We start from the raw sequence: 15,327 nt of genomic DNA, 5'->3' as shown, positions 1-15,327 counted from the left end.
AAAGTGCTTTGGGAGCTTATTTTTCTTTTGTTCATGTAACAAACAAACCCTCATCAGGAAATAATGACACATTTAATCTGTTTTGCTTTGCATTTTCTCAGAATTCTGGGCATCATTCCATTTCTGTTTATCATAACATTTCCTTGTTCACAAAATAATTCTAAATTAACGTTTCTGTTGCTGGCATGTTTCTCAGTGATGAATTCTGCATACAGTAACTTCTACAATCCTTTGTGTGGAAATGCAAAAATAGCCATTTCACATGGTCACTTTTGGCTAAACTGAGAAATCAGGAAACTGTGGGGGAAAAAAGAAAAATAAAATAACAAACCACAAGCTCCCTCTACCCCTAAAAATGGGGTATGATATGGGGATATGTTATAATATGCATATGATGGTTCTTGTCTGCTGTTCTCATTTTTAATTATATTTTCATTACAATATGCCCTTGATTTTGCTTTATTTACAAATTGAGTTTTCAAGTAAGATATGTGGCTAATACTTCCTACTAGATGTACACAGGACTTCTCTCTTTCTCCTGTCTTGCTGCAGCTGATGATGCCAGAGATTTTGTCAGTGAGTGTGTGGACCTGGGTTTTTCAAACATCTTAGAAGTTCCTAAATGTGCTCAAATTCATCCCGTATAATGTGTTCCTTTCCTTTAGGAACCAGACAATAGTGATTAGGACCAATATGAATGCAGTTGTTATCTTCTAAGGAACAGATTTTTATGCAAGGGACAAAGGCACTTAATGTGAGTATTTGTGCAATGTTAACACACACAGCAACGTTAACATGACAAAAGCAACACAATTAACAGAAATAGATTTTTTAATTATCTGTAATTATAATGATTTTGTTTTGTGACCCTGTCCATTAACAGCATGTTTTTGAATGGGATATAAGTAGAGCAATGCTGAAGAAAGAAATTAAGACAACGGGGCTGGTTTGTTAACAAATATCCCTGAAACAAAAACCACCACAAGCATGAGTATAAAATTATCTGAATGTGCCCCTGTATTTTCACTTTTGCCATGTATTTTACAGCTAGTACAAAGTGCCAAAGGTATGCCAGATGACTTTGTTTTTTTGTAAATACTGAAAATGGGAATATATATGATGAATTTTAAAACAGCTGCAGCAGCTGAAGATACTGTTGTCTGCCAACTGTTCATTTATATACCTCAAAAGACTGCTCTGCCCACAACTGAATGATGTGCAAGGTGCACGTGCACTTTTCATGCTACCCTGTCAAAGGATGAACTCTCATAATTTAGGGGCTTTGACTGAAGAGCTCTACTGAATTCTACTGCAGTGCTTTAAGATGTTTAACACCGCAGCATCCTGCTCATGTCCCAGAGATTAGATCTCCACAACAGACATGTGTACCTCATCCTCAGCTGTTCCAATACAGAGTGCAGTAAACACCTAGATCACCATTATGCACTCAGCTTTCTCTGGAATGGCTAAGACATGCCACAGCTTCAGTCTTTTGCTGAAGGCTGTTACAGATGCAGGAGCAAACAGCTACCATTTTAAAGAGCTGTGACTATCTCCTAAAGAGCTAGACTGGTGGTGGTAATATAGTGACTTTAAAGCACACAATTTCTCAAACTGCTCAGTTATAGGCAGGGTGGTACACAGGCTGTAATGATGAACAGGCCATAAAGTGTTAAACAGCTGTTACGAGGGACTGTGCGGCTCCATCTGAGCCTATGTTTACAGCCTATCACCTGAAAAAAGAAATCACTTCCCTCATTTGCACTGTGATGGAAAGTCACTGGAACAGGCATCACTGGATGATGAAAAAAGGCTGAGTAACTCTCAGGACATGCTTGCCTTGCTTTGGCACTGTACTACTGGCCATTGTTGGAGGCATGCTACAAGGAATGTCCAAGATGGACTTTGCATTTGACTACTCTTACACTTTTCCCACCTTAAGTGCCTTCTAAATAGCATTCTAGATCCTAATTGATAGGATGTTGTGTGTACAACCTGATTTGAGGTGTGAAAGCCATTACTCATGGTCAGGTAAAGTCAAAATAAATTGCTGTGAAAGCAGTAAGGTGATCTGTTTCACTGTGGTTAGGTTATAAACAAGTCACTGGAGCAAGAGCACAACATCCCTTTACAAGATAATTTTTTTTTTCCTTTGTGCTTTAGTCAGGAAATAGCAGAAGAGTTAAATTTCAAAGCACAAATGCTAACAGTAAAGCTTCACCAGCAGCAGCATTTCTAAATATAAAGCATTAGCAGAACTGTAAGTGGTAACAGAAGTGGTTTTCAGAACACACACAAAAAAACCCCAAAACAACAACAAAAAAAAACCCAAACAAATGAACAAAAAACCAAAAAACCCCAGAAAAACAACAACAACAAAACCCCAAAATGAACAACAAAAAAAACACACAAAAAACCCCCCAGCAGTCCCAGAATTCACTGTTCTACCTCATCACTGCAGAAATGAAAAGCCAGCTGCCCTTATGTGCAATACATCCAGGGCTGGCAATTCAGACTCTTTAGAATTTGTAATACTCAATGTAAGTGAATTTGATTCAGCTGAATAGATGCTTCTGACTCACTTCTTTCTACAAAAAGGGCAGTCTTAAAAAGCCATAAAAGACAACACATTCTCTAGGTACAGATCACTGTATTGGAAAAACATCATTTCATGTGCTGGTTACTGGTGCAGAAAGTCAGTATCAAGCAAAGTAAAAGTCTACCTTTTTTGTGATAAGAAATTAGTTTATTTGACAACTTTTTAAGATTTCTTTCATAGAAAACCCATATAACAGTGAAGCATTTTGGCAGCTCACCACCAGCTGACGGGAGCTATGCTGTTTTTCTTTCCCCATCTGCCTTCTGGAGGAGCACTGTTTTATTAATGCTTTTATCTATCCCTTGAAATCAAAAGGAGAGAAACGTGACAGGATTCAGTGGCTGCATTCTAGTATCTGCACAAGTGGTGTAGTCAAAGTTGACCCATAGTAATCTCAGCCCTCTCAGATGCACCAGACAGTGCTCTTCAAATGTCACCTTGGGAATTCTACACGTGCACCTCCACAAATTGTTTTATTGCTAAAAGGATTATTTGGCTTCCCGACCTTGGTTTTTCCTCTGGGTACATAATAAATTCCAGAAGCTCGTAGAAGAAAATAACGCCTCTTCCAGGACTTTTTTCCATCTTCTTTTAAATAAAGGGCCCCTTCAAGCTCTGGCACAATGACAGATGTCCCACAGAAGCTTTCCTGTGAAACAAGAATAATAATGCACAAAATAAGTCCATTTAAGCACAATCCTATCAATATATAGCAGAAAAATGCTCCTTTGAAAAATAAAGACATTTCTTGTGACAGTGAACATATGAACATGGGGAGTGCAGTTACTAGGGAAATGAATACCTTACACAGGCAAAGGAAACTTTTCCAAGATAATGCTGGGTGCTCACACACTGATAAAGAAGGCTTGCAAAACCTCCAGTCCTTAGGGTCAAGCAAAAACCTACAAAGGCTTTTAACTAGACATAGATGTGCTCAGCGAAGGCCATAGAACAGAGTGGCTGATACTGTTGGGTTTTTTTTCTTTACTGCAGTGTTTATAGGTTCTGTAGAGAAATACTTTGGTATTTGGTAGAGAGATTCTTTACAGACTGCTTATAGCTCTAAAAACAGCTCAATCTCTGCCTTCACTTTTGAAATACATGCTAGCATTTAAAACACTGTTTAATCAGATATACTAATTGTTTGCTTGAATACTTACTGTTGGGTAATTTTTAATGCCCTTATCACTTATCACTTAATGTTTTCATTTAGAATTCACCAGGACTTCTGCTGGTTAACATCTGGTGCCTTCATGAGATGCACTAATTTTGAAATGTGAGTCCTTAGTCACCTGAGCAAAGCATTTCCTTTGTGAGCTTTTACGAAACTGCTTGTCTGAAGAAATGTGGTAATCTTTTCTTTCAAATAACTCTGCATTTTTCTCTTTCAAGCATACCTCTGAAATAAAACTTCAGCAGGAAAGGCAAGAATTTAAACAGACTTTCTAGAAAAGTGAATATGTCTTTTTTTGTTGTAGCACAGCTAGTAAGTTGAGATGTAAAGCCACTTCTAACCTAAAGATAATTGTTCGGTACTGATCAACCTTACTAACAATGAAAAGTTCCAAGGACTGGCCTAAGAGTGAACAATCTGCATTTTTAATGAGGAACAGCCAATGCACAGGAAAGTCAACATATTAAACCTGAGATACAAAGACACCAAGGATCACAGAACTTCCTGTTGTTACACTATTTCCCACAAAGAACTACATGCTGTTACTGCAGAGCAGATGCAAATGGTGGCATTTGCATCAGCAGCCTAATAATTTGGCTTACCTCCAGCAAAGCCTCTTTGTTTTTATCATTCATTTCTTTGCTTTCTTTCTTCCCTTTGTTTGCCAGGTAGAAATTCTGATGAAGACACAAAAGAAGTTAATGTTCATTATAAAGCCAGCAATACAAGTAACTAGATTTCTACAAACTCACTCAATAGTTACTGAGTCTTTCAATATTGAGTACCCAATCAGCAGCTGCAAGAGACACATGCTTATGGACTCTTCTTACAAATAAGTTTTATCACATCTGCCTCCTCATGAATTTTAAATTTTTATTCTGAATATAATTCAAAAGTAATACAAGATCGTTTTTGCCCATGTAAACATGGCCTCCAAAAATGAAAACCAGTGGCTTATGTTTTTAGCTGTTTTTCTGGATCAATGGGTTTGCGTTTTAGCATTCCAATTTTCACTGCTTTCTGTATTATTACAGGTTGTAGAGAGCCTAACATTTGATTGCATGCTGATATACAATGAATACAATGCAGTATCAAAAAGCTAGAAAGCATTTTCCCTACAACCTAATCTGCTAGTTTGCATGCTTTGTATTTTGCACTCTGGATATAACTCAGTTCTCAATTTTTAGTTAAAGTGTTTATATGCCAAAGCCTTTATCCAAAGTTACTGCTTTCTACTTTAGTACCCCTACTCATGCTCTTAAAAGTACTTTTATGCAGTGAAGAAACTGTTCAAAAATCTAGAAGAAATCTGAAGAAGTGATCACCATATCTTGGCACATGTGCTCCAGCCTACTGAAAATAAAGCCTGCACTCTGTTTCTGACACTGTAGCTGCCATCAGAGGATCACAGTACAAACAAGGAACCACAGTGCCTCAAGGACATCCTCACCCACAAAAACAAACTCACCCACTGTTAAATAGCAATAACCAGCCTGCATCTATCTGCATTGTACAGATGGGCAAAAGGACAGCACTTGGATTTATGTGCAAATTCTGACAAATGTTCCCACTTGTCTAGGATGCTAGGACTTGTGTGCTGGAGAATGTGCAGTGGCTTTGCTCCACAACAAGCAGGGCCAGACAAGCAGAGCTGGCTGTCTGCAGACTGTAAGGCAATGAAGGAAACAGGGAGATCAAGGATGGAAGTAGCGGCCTAGAGGCCAGAATGGTTACACTTGTGCTTTACAGTTTTTCAGTTTATCTGACTTTTCATCTCTATTTTTTCATGTCTCAAGACTATGAGGAAGTAACAATGTATTTACATGCCTAGAATTCTCCTCAACACCTGAACTGCAACATAAATGCAAACATTACCAAAATACAAGTGAGAAGTGTGTAAATAAAGGAACAGGCTGTTGCCATAGTATAAGAAAGAAACAAACAAGCAGCAAATCTGCCCTGCCAGTGGGACACATTTACAGCAATGCAATTTATCTGAAGTGAAACCCTGCTCTTCCACACAACCACATCTTCTTTTCCAAGTAGTGCTGTGAACAGATGTGTGCCAGAATGCAAGCCTCAGAACAGACCATTTTTGGAGGGGCACCAGGAGAGGAAGCAGAAGAGGTCTGGATCTCAAAACCAGTTCTTTAAAAACTGTTTTCTTAGAAGTTCACATTAAGTCAGGGGAGCTCAAAAACACAGACATGTGCAATGTGGCCTGTGCTGATGCTATGCCTATGGCGTGAGAAACTTTAACATTCAATACAATCAGCAGTTATCCTAGGAAATGCAGCTGGCTTCAGACTGGACTGAACATAATTTTAGTCCAAAGCTGTAGGTAAAGCAAACACTAAGGACCACAGCTTTGCAGTTATATCTAAAGATATTCCACATTCAGAGTGGAAAAAACCCAGAATCAGCTCAAAACAAAACCTACTTAAAAGTTTTGGGCAGCTGGAGCCCGGTGACCTGAGCATGTGCACCAGCTCTCCTTGACAGGCAGCACTATTGCAGCCCTGAAGCCTCAGAGGGCACTGTTAGGATGAACCTTCAGACCTTGGGATGGATTTGAAAAGTCCAGGGACATGGAAGCTTCTTCTTTAAATCATTATAAAGACATAGCACAACCACTAAAATACACAACGAAGATTTATCAAGGTAAGTATGTTTTGTCTCAACAAGGCTTGGCTCATCAACTTTACTACTAGTGGGGAGAGCATCCATCTGTCTTAGTCAACCTTCTATGGATTGATAATACAAAAACAAAGCTCCTCTGACTACAACTGATTCACATTCAGGCATCTGGCACTTATTTAGCAGAAGCCCAGACAACCCTGTGCTGAAATAATCAATTGTAAAGAGAGAAAGTTTGTAAGGACATCCATGCAGGATCTCTAATGCCACAGCTTTTTCATTAGGGAAACGGGGCTCTGTCACCTAACCCAGTGTTACACAGATGTACACTGTTGTCTTTCACCTGTCAACACACACTTCTTTTATTACTGATTACCTCCTTTATGTCTCTTTCCTGAAATCTGGAGTACATAGTACTTATAATTTGTCAGTGGCTAAAAAACTGGGGAGCAGACCAAACACTGTGCTTGTTTCATTACTGTGTGGTCTTCTATTTTTGATCAGAAGCATTCATCCTAGAGGCAAATCACATGTGTCCAGAAGAGGTCATTTCAAGTCCAGTAGTCAAAGGTCATGATAAAAAGCAAGCTCTTTCCTGTGTGAGGATACCACTGGGAAATGCATGTTTGGTTTGGGATGTCAGGTCATTAGTGGGACAAATTGTAGCTGCAGGGCAGCTTTCTACATATTTCTGCAGACTTGAGAATTAACTATTTCTTACATTCAAAAGACAAATCTACACATACAACCTTTCCACTTAGGGACACAGCCTTCTCCTTCTGTCTGGAAAGACAGGTAAAAAAACAATCAATGTGTATCTCTCTGCACTGTATAGTGCCCAAACAATGGAAGAAAGAAAGTGTTTTCAGTAGTGTCCAAGACCATCTGTGTTGGCATGTAAGCAAAGCAAACATGGATCATGATAGAAACAGTACTTAACTACTGCACCATCAAATTCTCTGATCAGTGTTTATGTCTCTATACTCAAAAAATTAATTTCCTAAATGAAATAGCACCTCTCTCACACCTTTCACTTTTTTCACTCATAGACCCATCCAAGTAGGAATGCAGCAGCAACTACTTTCTGCATGGCAAAAACCAGGTGCTCCAAGACAGCATGCTCCCCCCTGCCTCCTCTTACACTTAGGTTGTATTTTTGCTTTCAAGCTCTTGAGACTAATTTTCCAGAAGATCTGAAAAATCCACAACAGCATAGATCAAGCAGTGTGAATAAAACAAGGCAGCTGCCTCATAGTCATGAGTAGCTTCTTTGAGCAATGGACTGCCAGCTTATGCTCATGCAACCTGCACCCAATATGAGGCAAGAACTGGCCAGCTCAGTGAAGCATGGTTTGTGCAGAAAACATAAAACAGAACAAGGTCTTATCTGCAACTCAAACCATGGTGTGTCCCCTAGGAACTTGCACATTAAAACTATTACAAAATGCCTATAATTGCTCTGAAGATCATAAAAGTAAAAAAAAAAAAAAATACAAATACATGAACCTAAAGCTAAAGCTCTTTTGAAATCCCAAAAAGAGAAAACAATGGGAGCACAGTGAAAAACATCTCCCTTTTCTCACTTCTATGTCTTTGCACTTTTGCAAGCATACTCAATAACCAAGTTCCCTAACACCCTTTTATGTTTCCATCACTGAGTAGCAGTGGAGACAAAAGGAATACCTTGATTCATAAATGTGGCCAAGCTGGTGAAAAACAAAAGTACCACCTGGTGGATAGCAGAGAAATATTCAACCATGAAACTCGCTATGGCTGCCTTGTAATGAAAATACTACAAATTCTTACTCCACCTCCTTCTGAATGCTGTTGAGAACTCTTGCTCTTCAGAAGAAATAAAATACCAATTCAGTGTATGGGCTCTCCATTGGAAGGTGTAGATCTAGCTTTTGGCTTACATATGAGGGAGCAAAAGCATAACGTATTCACTGTACAGACTTCCAATAGTTTTCATAAATACTGTCCAATAATAAGAAAACAAACAAACAAAAGCACATATAGGTGGCATTGCCTGCACTGTTTGATTTTATCAAAAGAAAAACACAGGAAATTGAAGTTCATGTGAACAGAAGTAAGATAGTGTTCAAAGAGCATGACAAGCATTTACAGCAAGGAGTTTAGATTCAGCTACACCTCAAAAACAACTATTTTCCTTCATTTTTCTTCCTTTTATAGTATCTGAGAATACTGAGATATTAGCTGAGAATTATTCTTTGAGTTTTTTGAAGAGAAGTGTTGAGATCTGACAAGCTTTCCTTTCAAGAGAAAACCAGCATCACTCAACCATATGACAAAGCATCACCTTTCCAATGTTGTAAAGGTTCTCTTTATTTGCCCACGTACCAGCATGTATTTTTGTTTCACTCTTTAGTCACAGACTTGTGATGCTCCCTCTCTGCAGATGAGTCACTGATGGCATTCATGGAACAGTCTTTTACTGCTAGTTCCCTACAGGGGACTTGCAGTACAGGCTCTATTATGTCACAGTGAGCAGAGGGCAAAAGTGTGCCTGTCTTCTTTGCAAGGGGGACACCTGAGAATTTTATAGAAGGTTTTTCTAAAAGGTATTCCAAACACTTAAAAAATATTTCAGAAACAAAGCTGCAGAAAAATTACCAAGTGCTGCATGACAAGAATGACAATCTTCAAAAAAAGCCATGGGCATGAACTGAGCAATATATTGCAGCATATAGAGAATAAATCTTGCATTTCAGAACCTCAATTCCCCCTCAGAAAATGAAACTTTTAATTAAGTGTTATTAAATAGGTCTATAACTACTTCACAGAAAGAAACAATAAATATTGGCACAGGTCACAGACCTTCTTCAGAGGTCTACTTGGTTTAGGAAGGCATCTGCACATCTTTAAAAGATTTTCTTAAAGCACTAATTGTGTCAAATCTTTGTGATGAAAATTTTGTATCACTAATTTGTTTAAGAATAAACTGGCACCTGGCCACCTTTAGAATTTGCCTCTTTTTTTACCCAGAAAAAGATCTACAAGTTAAAAAAAGGTGAGATCTCCACAAAACCCAAAAGAATGAGCACGAAATAAACCAAGAATTCAGCTGCTGCAGCATTAGCACCACAGGGTGTGTCAAAAAAAGCACTCTGCAATTTGTGTACTCCCAAAATGAGTTTTACGTGGCAGGCTTGACTGAGCCAAAAGGAGGCTGAATATACTGAGGACACAGTCCCAGAGCACAAGATTTCAGTTTCCCAATGGTTACACCATAATTTCCGTACGTAGCTTGCTGGGTAATCAAGCACCCTACCGCCCACAGCTCAGCATTTCCGCTTGGTTTGCCTTTTCAGGGACTCACTGCAGATATGCATTTTACCATGTTTCAGTATTTAGTGTGAGCTCTGTACAGTACTGATTTCTTTTGGCCACAAAGTGCTGATATGACTGTACTATTTTCCCCATTCACAATGTTTGAGTTTACCATGCCTGACAGATGGTCAGACTTTATTACTGCCAAAATCTTTCAACAGTGTGATAGCCACAACTGATCCAGTTTCCTTAGACTGTTCACTTTAGAGCTTATCATGAAGGGGCTAAAGCTCTGTGACTGCGACTGGTCCAGATCCAGCTGAGACACGAGGACAGACCTACACTTCTGTTTGGTTTTGCTTTAGGTCACATTTATTTCTAAATTTCATTGCCACCAAAATGCAATATCCATCACAGCAGAATATTCATCTAAGTTTTACTTCCTGTTTGAAGTTCAGAGCCTTACTCTAAACCATTTAGCCGAATAACACTACAGTGTATGAATCAAATGTGGAGTTGAACCTCTGCTGCTGGGTAGGTTTATATGCTCTAGAAAGGAGGACACTTGGAGCCACCATATTGTATTTCTAAACTTGGATTTGCTGTTTCATATTAAAAATCAATATTAATCCATGTACACTGCAGGATAAGTTTTCTTTCCCTGACTGTGGATACTTATATCAATGAAGGAAACTTCTTTTCTGTAGGTTTTATTTGAAACATAGGCTCATTCTATTAAAAAAAACAATTTCCTAATGAGCAGCTTGGTGAGATTTGCTGCCAAATTACATATTTGACTTTTTTTTTTTTTTTTTTGGCAATGCTGAATTGCTCATTCTTTTCTTGCTGCCCTTAGGAACAAACCACATGCTCAGTGAGCTAACAGTCAGCCGACATGGGGAAAAGTTCCTGTGCCCCAGAATGTAGCAACTGTATGTTCCAGGATGTTTGTACATACAGCTTTGACCACATAACACAAGAAATAAAACAATTTGTGTATACACTTATCTGAATAATTTGATGCAATTCAGTGTATAGACCCTCCTTTACAAAGTTAATGTGCACAAGTTACTGATAACCCAATTCTTCCCAATATAAACAAAATCCAGTAAATCCTCTATAGCATTCAGTATACCCTTTATGAAGTTTCATGTACAACTGGCAAATACTGGGCCTTCAAGGAAATGTTTATATTCATCAGCAGAAATAGTGTAGAAGCTGTAGTAAAAACAAAGGCCAGGTTTTTACAGCTGTGCCATCTCACACAGTTCTAAGAGCTGTACCCAAGCAGTGGCTTGTACTGGAGGTGAACTACATGCTTCAATTTTTACCTCTACAGACAGGACTCTAAAACAGTATCAGAAAAAAAGCAGAAAACTCTAATTTTTAAATCCTGTGTTCAACATCCTGGCAGGTTTTTTTTGTTGAAAATACAAGTTTTGCTTTCTCTGAACTGACAGAGCTGAAAGCAAATTATTCATGTAATAGGCAGCATGCAGACTAAATGACCTTAGTTTAGACTCTTATCCAAATATCATGTTAGCTTACCTGGGGATTTTTAAATAAAGCATATTTTTGACTTTTTTCCAAAAACAGAACCTTATTCTCAGTATCTCGAGTCCAGTCTGATAACACTTCAACAACATTTTCATGGTCTTCAAAAAACCTTTCTGGAGAGACAGAGAAGATAATGTAAGACATTCAAACTGTTTCTGCCCTCTCCTGAGGCTGCAGAAATTCCTGTGTAAGAATGTAATCATTATCTGATGCTCCCTCACTCAGGGCTGGAGAGTCCAGCACTCTTTTCCACTGCACAGACGGGTGCAGAACCCATCACACATCACATGAAATTGTGTCACATGGAAGGGCAACGCAGCTACAGAAGGCACCTTATGTAGCTATGCCATGCTCTTGGATTCCTCCTGAATCTCTGTACTGTTGTTTGAAGACTGCAAGGGATGGAAACAGTGACTCACCAGGAGCAGACAGTTACACCCATGTATTTCATGATTTCTGCTTTTGATTGATTTTGATCTTTTTAAGGTTTGCAGTATTGCAGACTGAGGGGTGGAAGAAGGGAGAATTCTATGCACTGAAAATAAAATATGTTTGTTTTAAGCAACTGTACTTAAACCCACAAATAGCAAAGTAGAGAAAATAGAAAATATAGACTGAGAACTGATGTCAAGATATACTGGTTCACCCAGCATCTCTGTAGTTAACCTTACCAGGGATGTGAGAGACCTAATGTCAGCTCTGTCCCCTCCTCATCTACTCTGAACCTCACTCCTCCACCCAGGAAAGCCACAGGATGTGCTGAGATTAGGTAACTGAAATTGCTTCAGTTTTATTTATATAAGATTGCTCAATATAAAACGCCTTTTAAAAGAAAAGGAATTCAGCATAACTTGACAGGTCATTTTGAAGAGTCCCAACCTGCACTTTTCTCCAAATTCAGTACTGGGATAGGGAATTCACCCAGCTCAAATTTTCAGTAGAATTTTGGCAGCTTCCTGGGAACAGCTGTACTCCCATTCCTATAGTCTCTGCTGATCACATCTTCCAATGGCCTAGACTGGCCTAGCATCAGAGGAAGCAACAAAGCCTACAGAATATATGCTTTCTTTAACACTTGTTACTTTTGACAAGGGTTTAGTACATCCCATCCAACCTCTATCTTGTGAATTAATTAAATTCACAGAATGAGATTAGCTTCAAGACCCATTTGCATGTACCTGGTAGCTTTTAACACCAACAATATAAACTCTTCATTTAGCAACTGGTACTTCTGCAATGCACTGGAAATAGAAAGCACTATATAAAACTCCGTTAATGGTTTGAAGAACGAACTGTACCTTACAGTTTAAGAAATGCATGAAACAATTCTCAGACAGTAACACTAATTTTTGCCATATATATTTGTGTTTGTTCACTTGTTGCACCAGGATTTTCTTGAATGTATGAAAAATGTGATTTTATCATCCTCAGGAAGGTCTTTCTAATAATTAATTTACCTAAAAAAAGTCAAATTTGGATGCCTTTTATAATATTATAATAGTCTTTATTGCAAAATGGATGCTGGTAGGTACAGTACAGTGTTACATTACCATCTCCCTACTGAGATTATTTGTGATATTTAACATGTATTTAATTTTAAATGGTAGTTTATTTTATTTACAGTGATAGTCTATCAAAATAACCACATATGCAAGACAACCTGTCAAGGATCTTGTGATACAAAAATAGCTTGGACCTTCAGTTCAGCAAGAATTATTTGCTGCTCAGATTTGCTTCTTAAAGTAAACACAATTTTATTCTGTTTAATACTAATGTGGAGAGCAGACAGAAAGATGAAGTGCAGAAAAGTTCTGTCTTTGTGTTGATAGTAATAAAGCTCTACAGCAGCCAAGAAGTATATGGTGAAAATCAATAATGGTTCACATTGTTCTGATTTTGAACAAAATTAACTGCATGTTGCAGTTAACTGGAAGCAGAAGAAAGCAGAAGAAGCAGAAGAAAGAACATGTATCATTCCATTCATATTGAAACTGCCTTCTGCAAACAAAAAGGCTCCACCCTCAGCAGACCTGGACCTCGTAATAGATCACTCCATCAGGAGTTAATAATTTTTTCCTTTTATCTTGAACCAGATACAAGTTTATTTCCTTTGATACTTTTCTTCTGTCCTGGCTTTAAAAATAATTTCTATTCATTACGAGAGTAATTCCTTACCATAGCAATACCCTAACACTAACCAAAATCACCTAGGATTACCTGGGACTAAAGTAGCACAAGTAATTTTTACAAAAAAAAAATCCAACCATTTACCCCTCACGGAGTCTTGTTTAATAACATTTGTTTGGCCAGTATGTAATATAAGCCTTCTGACAGCACTCCAGCACTGCATCCTCTCTTCAAAAAGTGGATTTAAGTACTGGTGTGTTTGAGTTTGTCATTACTTGAAATTCACATGGCTCCTTAATTTTGTGTAAAATAAAATAATGGAAATGGTGAAAAGCAAGAAGTCTTCTGCAGGTCACAGCACAACTGAATGAACTCATTTCTACACCCAAACATATTCCTGCAGCATCCCTCAGCTTAGAGTCTGTGATGTTCCAATGTCAGGGAACATGCCACATGTCTCCTGCTTCCATGGGCAGGAGAAATAAAATCTTTTCAAGATTACCAACACTTACCTGATCTTTCTAGATTACCAGCCCTCTGTCTATTTGCTATGTGCTGTGTCACTGCACCACTCACCAATCTGCAGCTCCGGGTACATCTCATACAGACACCAGTCGACGTTGCAGTCACAATGGGTTTTCTCAAAGAGATTGTCCAAAACATCCCGTGCCACCTGACGCTCATCCACCATTAGGGACTTTGTGCTGTTATCATTCATGTGCACCTTGATAACAAGCTGAGAACAAAGTCACAGAACAGTCAGTTAATTTCAGAAGCAACAAAAGGACTAGTCTGAATCTGCTAACACAGATAAGAAAGATAAAGGTTGAAGGTTATTACTGATTCAAAGGCATCCTGTCCCACAGCAAGCTGAGAGAATAAAACAGCTCAGAAATTCTCTCATTATACCAAAATAAAGATTTTTTTTCTCTAAAAATAAAATTAAGCCTTGTCCTATGCATGACTTCAGGAAAGGTGAAATTGCTATGAAGAAAAGGCAGAAGTTAATATCTTTTCTAAATCTACTACATGTGCAATTAAGGAAAATGCCTGATAGGGAAACCAAGTGCAAAAGGACAGAGCATCCTTAATGCAAGCTACAAATGTGGAAAATTTAGTTTTAAATAGAAAAAGAATGGAAGAATCTTGCCATGCCAACAAAATATCCTGAAATTGGATTGTACTAAGATGGGCCATAGTTCAGCTGTCATGAATAAGAAAACAGATGAGTTCACAGAATATGCTGAGTTGGAAGGGACCCATCAGGATCACCGAGTCCAGCTCCTGGCCCGGCATAGGACAACCTCAAGAGCATTGCTCCATGTGCCCAGGGGCATTGTCCAAATGTTTATTGAACACTTTCAGGCTTGGTGCTGTGACCACTTTCCTGAAGAGTCTGTTCCAGACCATTCCCTTGGGTTCTGTCACTGGCCACCACAGAGAAAAGATCAGTGATGTCCCTCCTATTCCCCTCATGAATTACTAACATTGACCAAATCAACCTAAGACACTCATTACTTCTTTATATGGTGAAGTATTTGTTAAACAAGAAACAGAGTGAACTTTCTTCACAGAGAAACAATGCAGAAAATGCTGACGTACATAAAATGCGATAAAGAACTGGAAGTACATTAAAAGAAAGTACTTAAAATGCTCCATTAGTACTGAAAACAGTATAGAATAATTCTCAACAAGGTCTGTACATTGCTGATGAGTTGGGAGAACTTTCCATATAGTGTTGTTTAAATAGCTATTTTAAAATGTATCCATAAGAAGCTTTGGTTCTGTAGAGACAATCTGTGTATATGGTCACGGAGAAGCAGAGTTATGATCCCCAAGAGAAAATCTACACTGTCTCTGAAAAGCAAAAACAGATGTAACAAAAGCAATGAACTTGTTTTGATTCCAATCCTTGTACAAAGAATCTTCTGTAAAATACGCA

At 38.4% G+C, this 15,327-nt stretch overlaps 1 protein-coding gene across 1 annotated transcript in view; it reads right to left on the bottom strand.

Moving 5' to 3' along the window:
* APBB1IP (amyloid beta precursor protein binding family B member 1 interacting protein) overlaps positions 1-15,327 on the bottom strand; it is a 62,987-nt gene that overhangs the window by 21,285 nt on the left and 26,375 nt on the right. Inside the window, exons 6-9 of the mRNA XM_021533110.2 lie at positions 13,962-14,121; positions 11,250-11,371; positions 4,376-4,450; positions 3,105-3,248 (exon numbers count right to left, since the gene is read on the bottom strand). Of these exons, the coding sequence (XP_021388785.2) occupies positions 3,105-3,248; positions 4,376-4,450; positions 11,250-11,371; positions 13,962-14,121 (501 nt within the window). The remainder of the gene's footprint in view (positions 1-3,104; positions 3,249-4,375; positions 4,451-11,249; positions 11,372-13,961; positions 14,122-15,327) is intronic.

This window comes from Lonchura striata, chromosome 1, assembly GCF_046129695.1.
Source record: "Lonchura striata isolate bLonStr1 chromosome 1, bLonStr1.mat, whole genome shotgun sequence".
NCBI classification, from domain to species: domain Eukaryota; kingdom Metazoa; phylum Chordata; class Aves; order Passeriformes; family Estrildidae; genus Lonchura; species Lonchura striata.
Note: the sequence above shows the minus strand (reverse complement) of the source record. Positions and strands in the feature narration are given on the sequence as shown.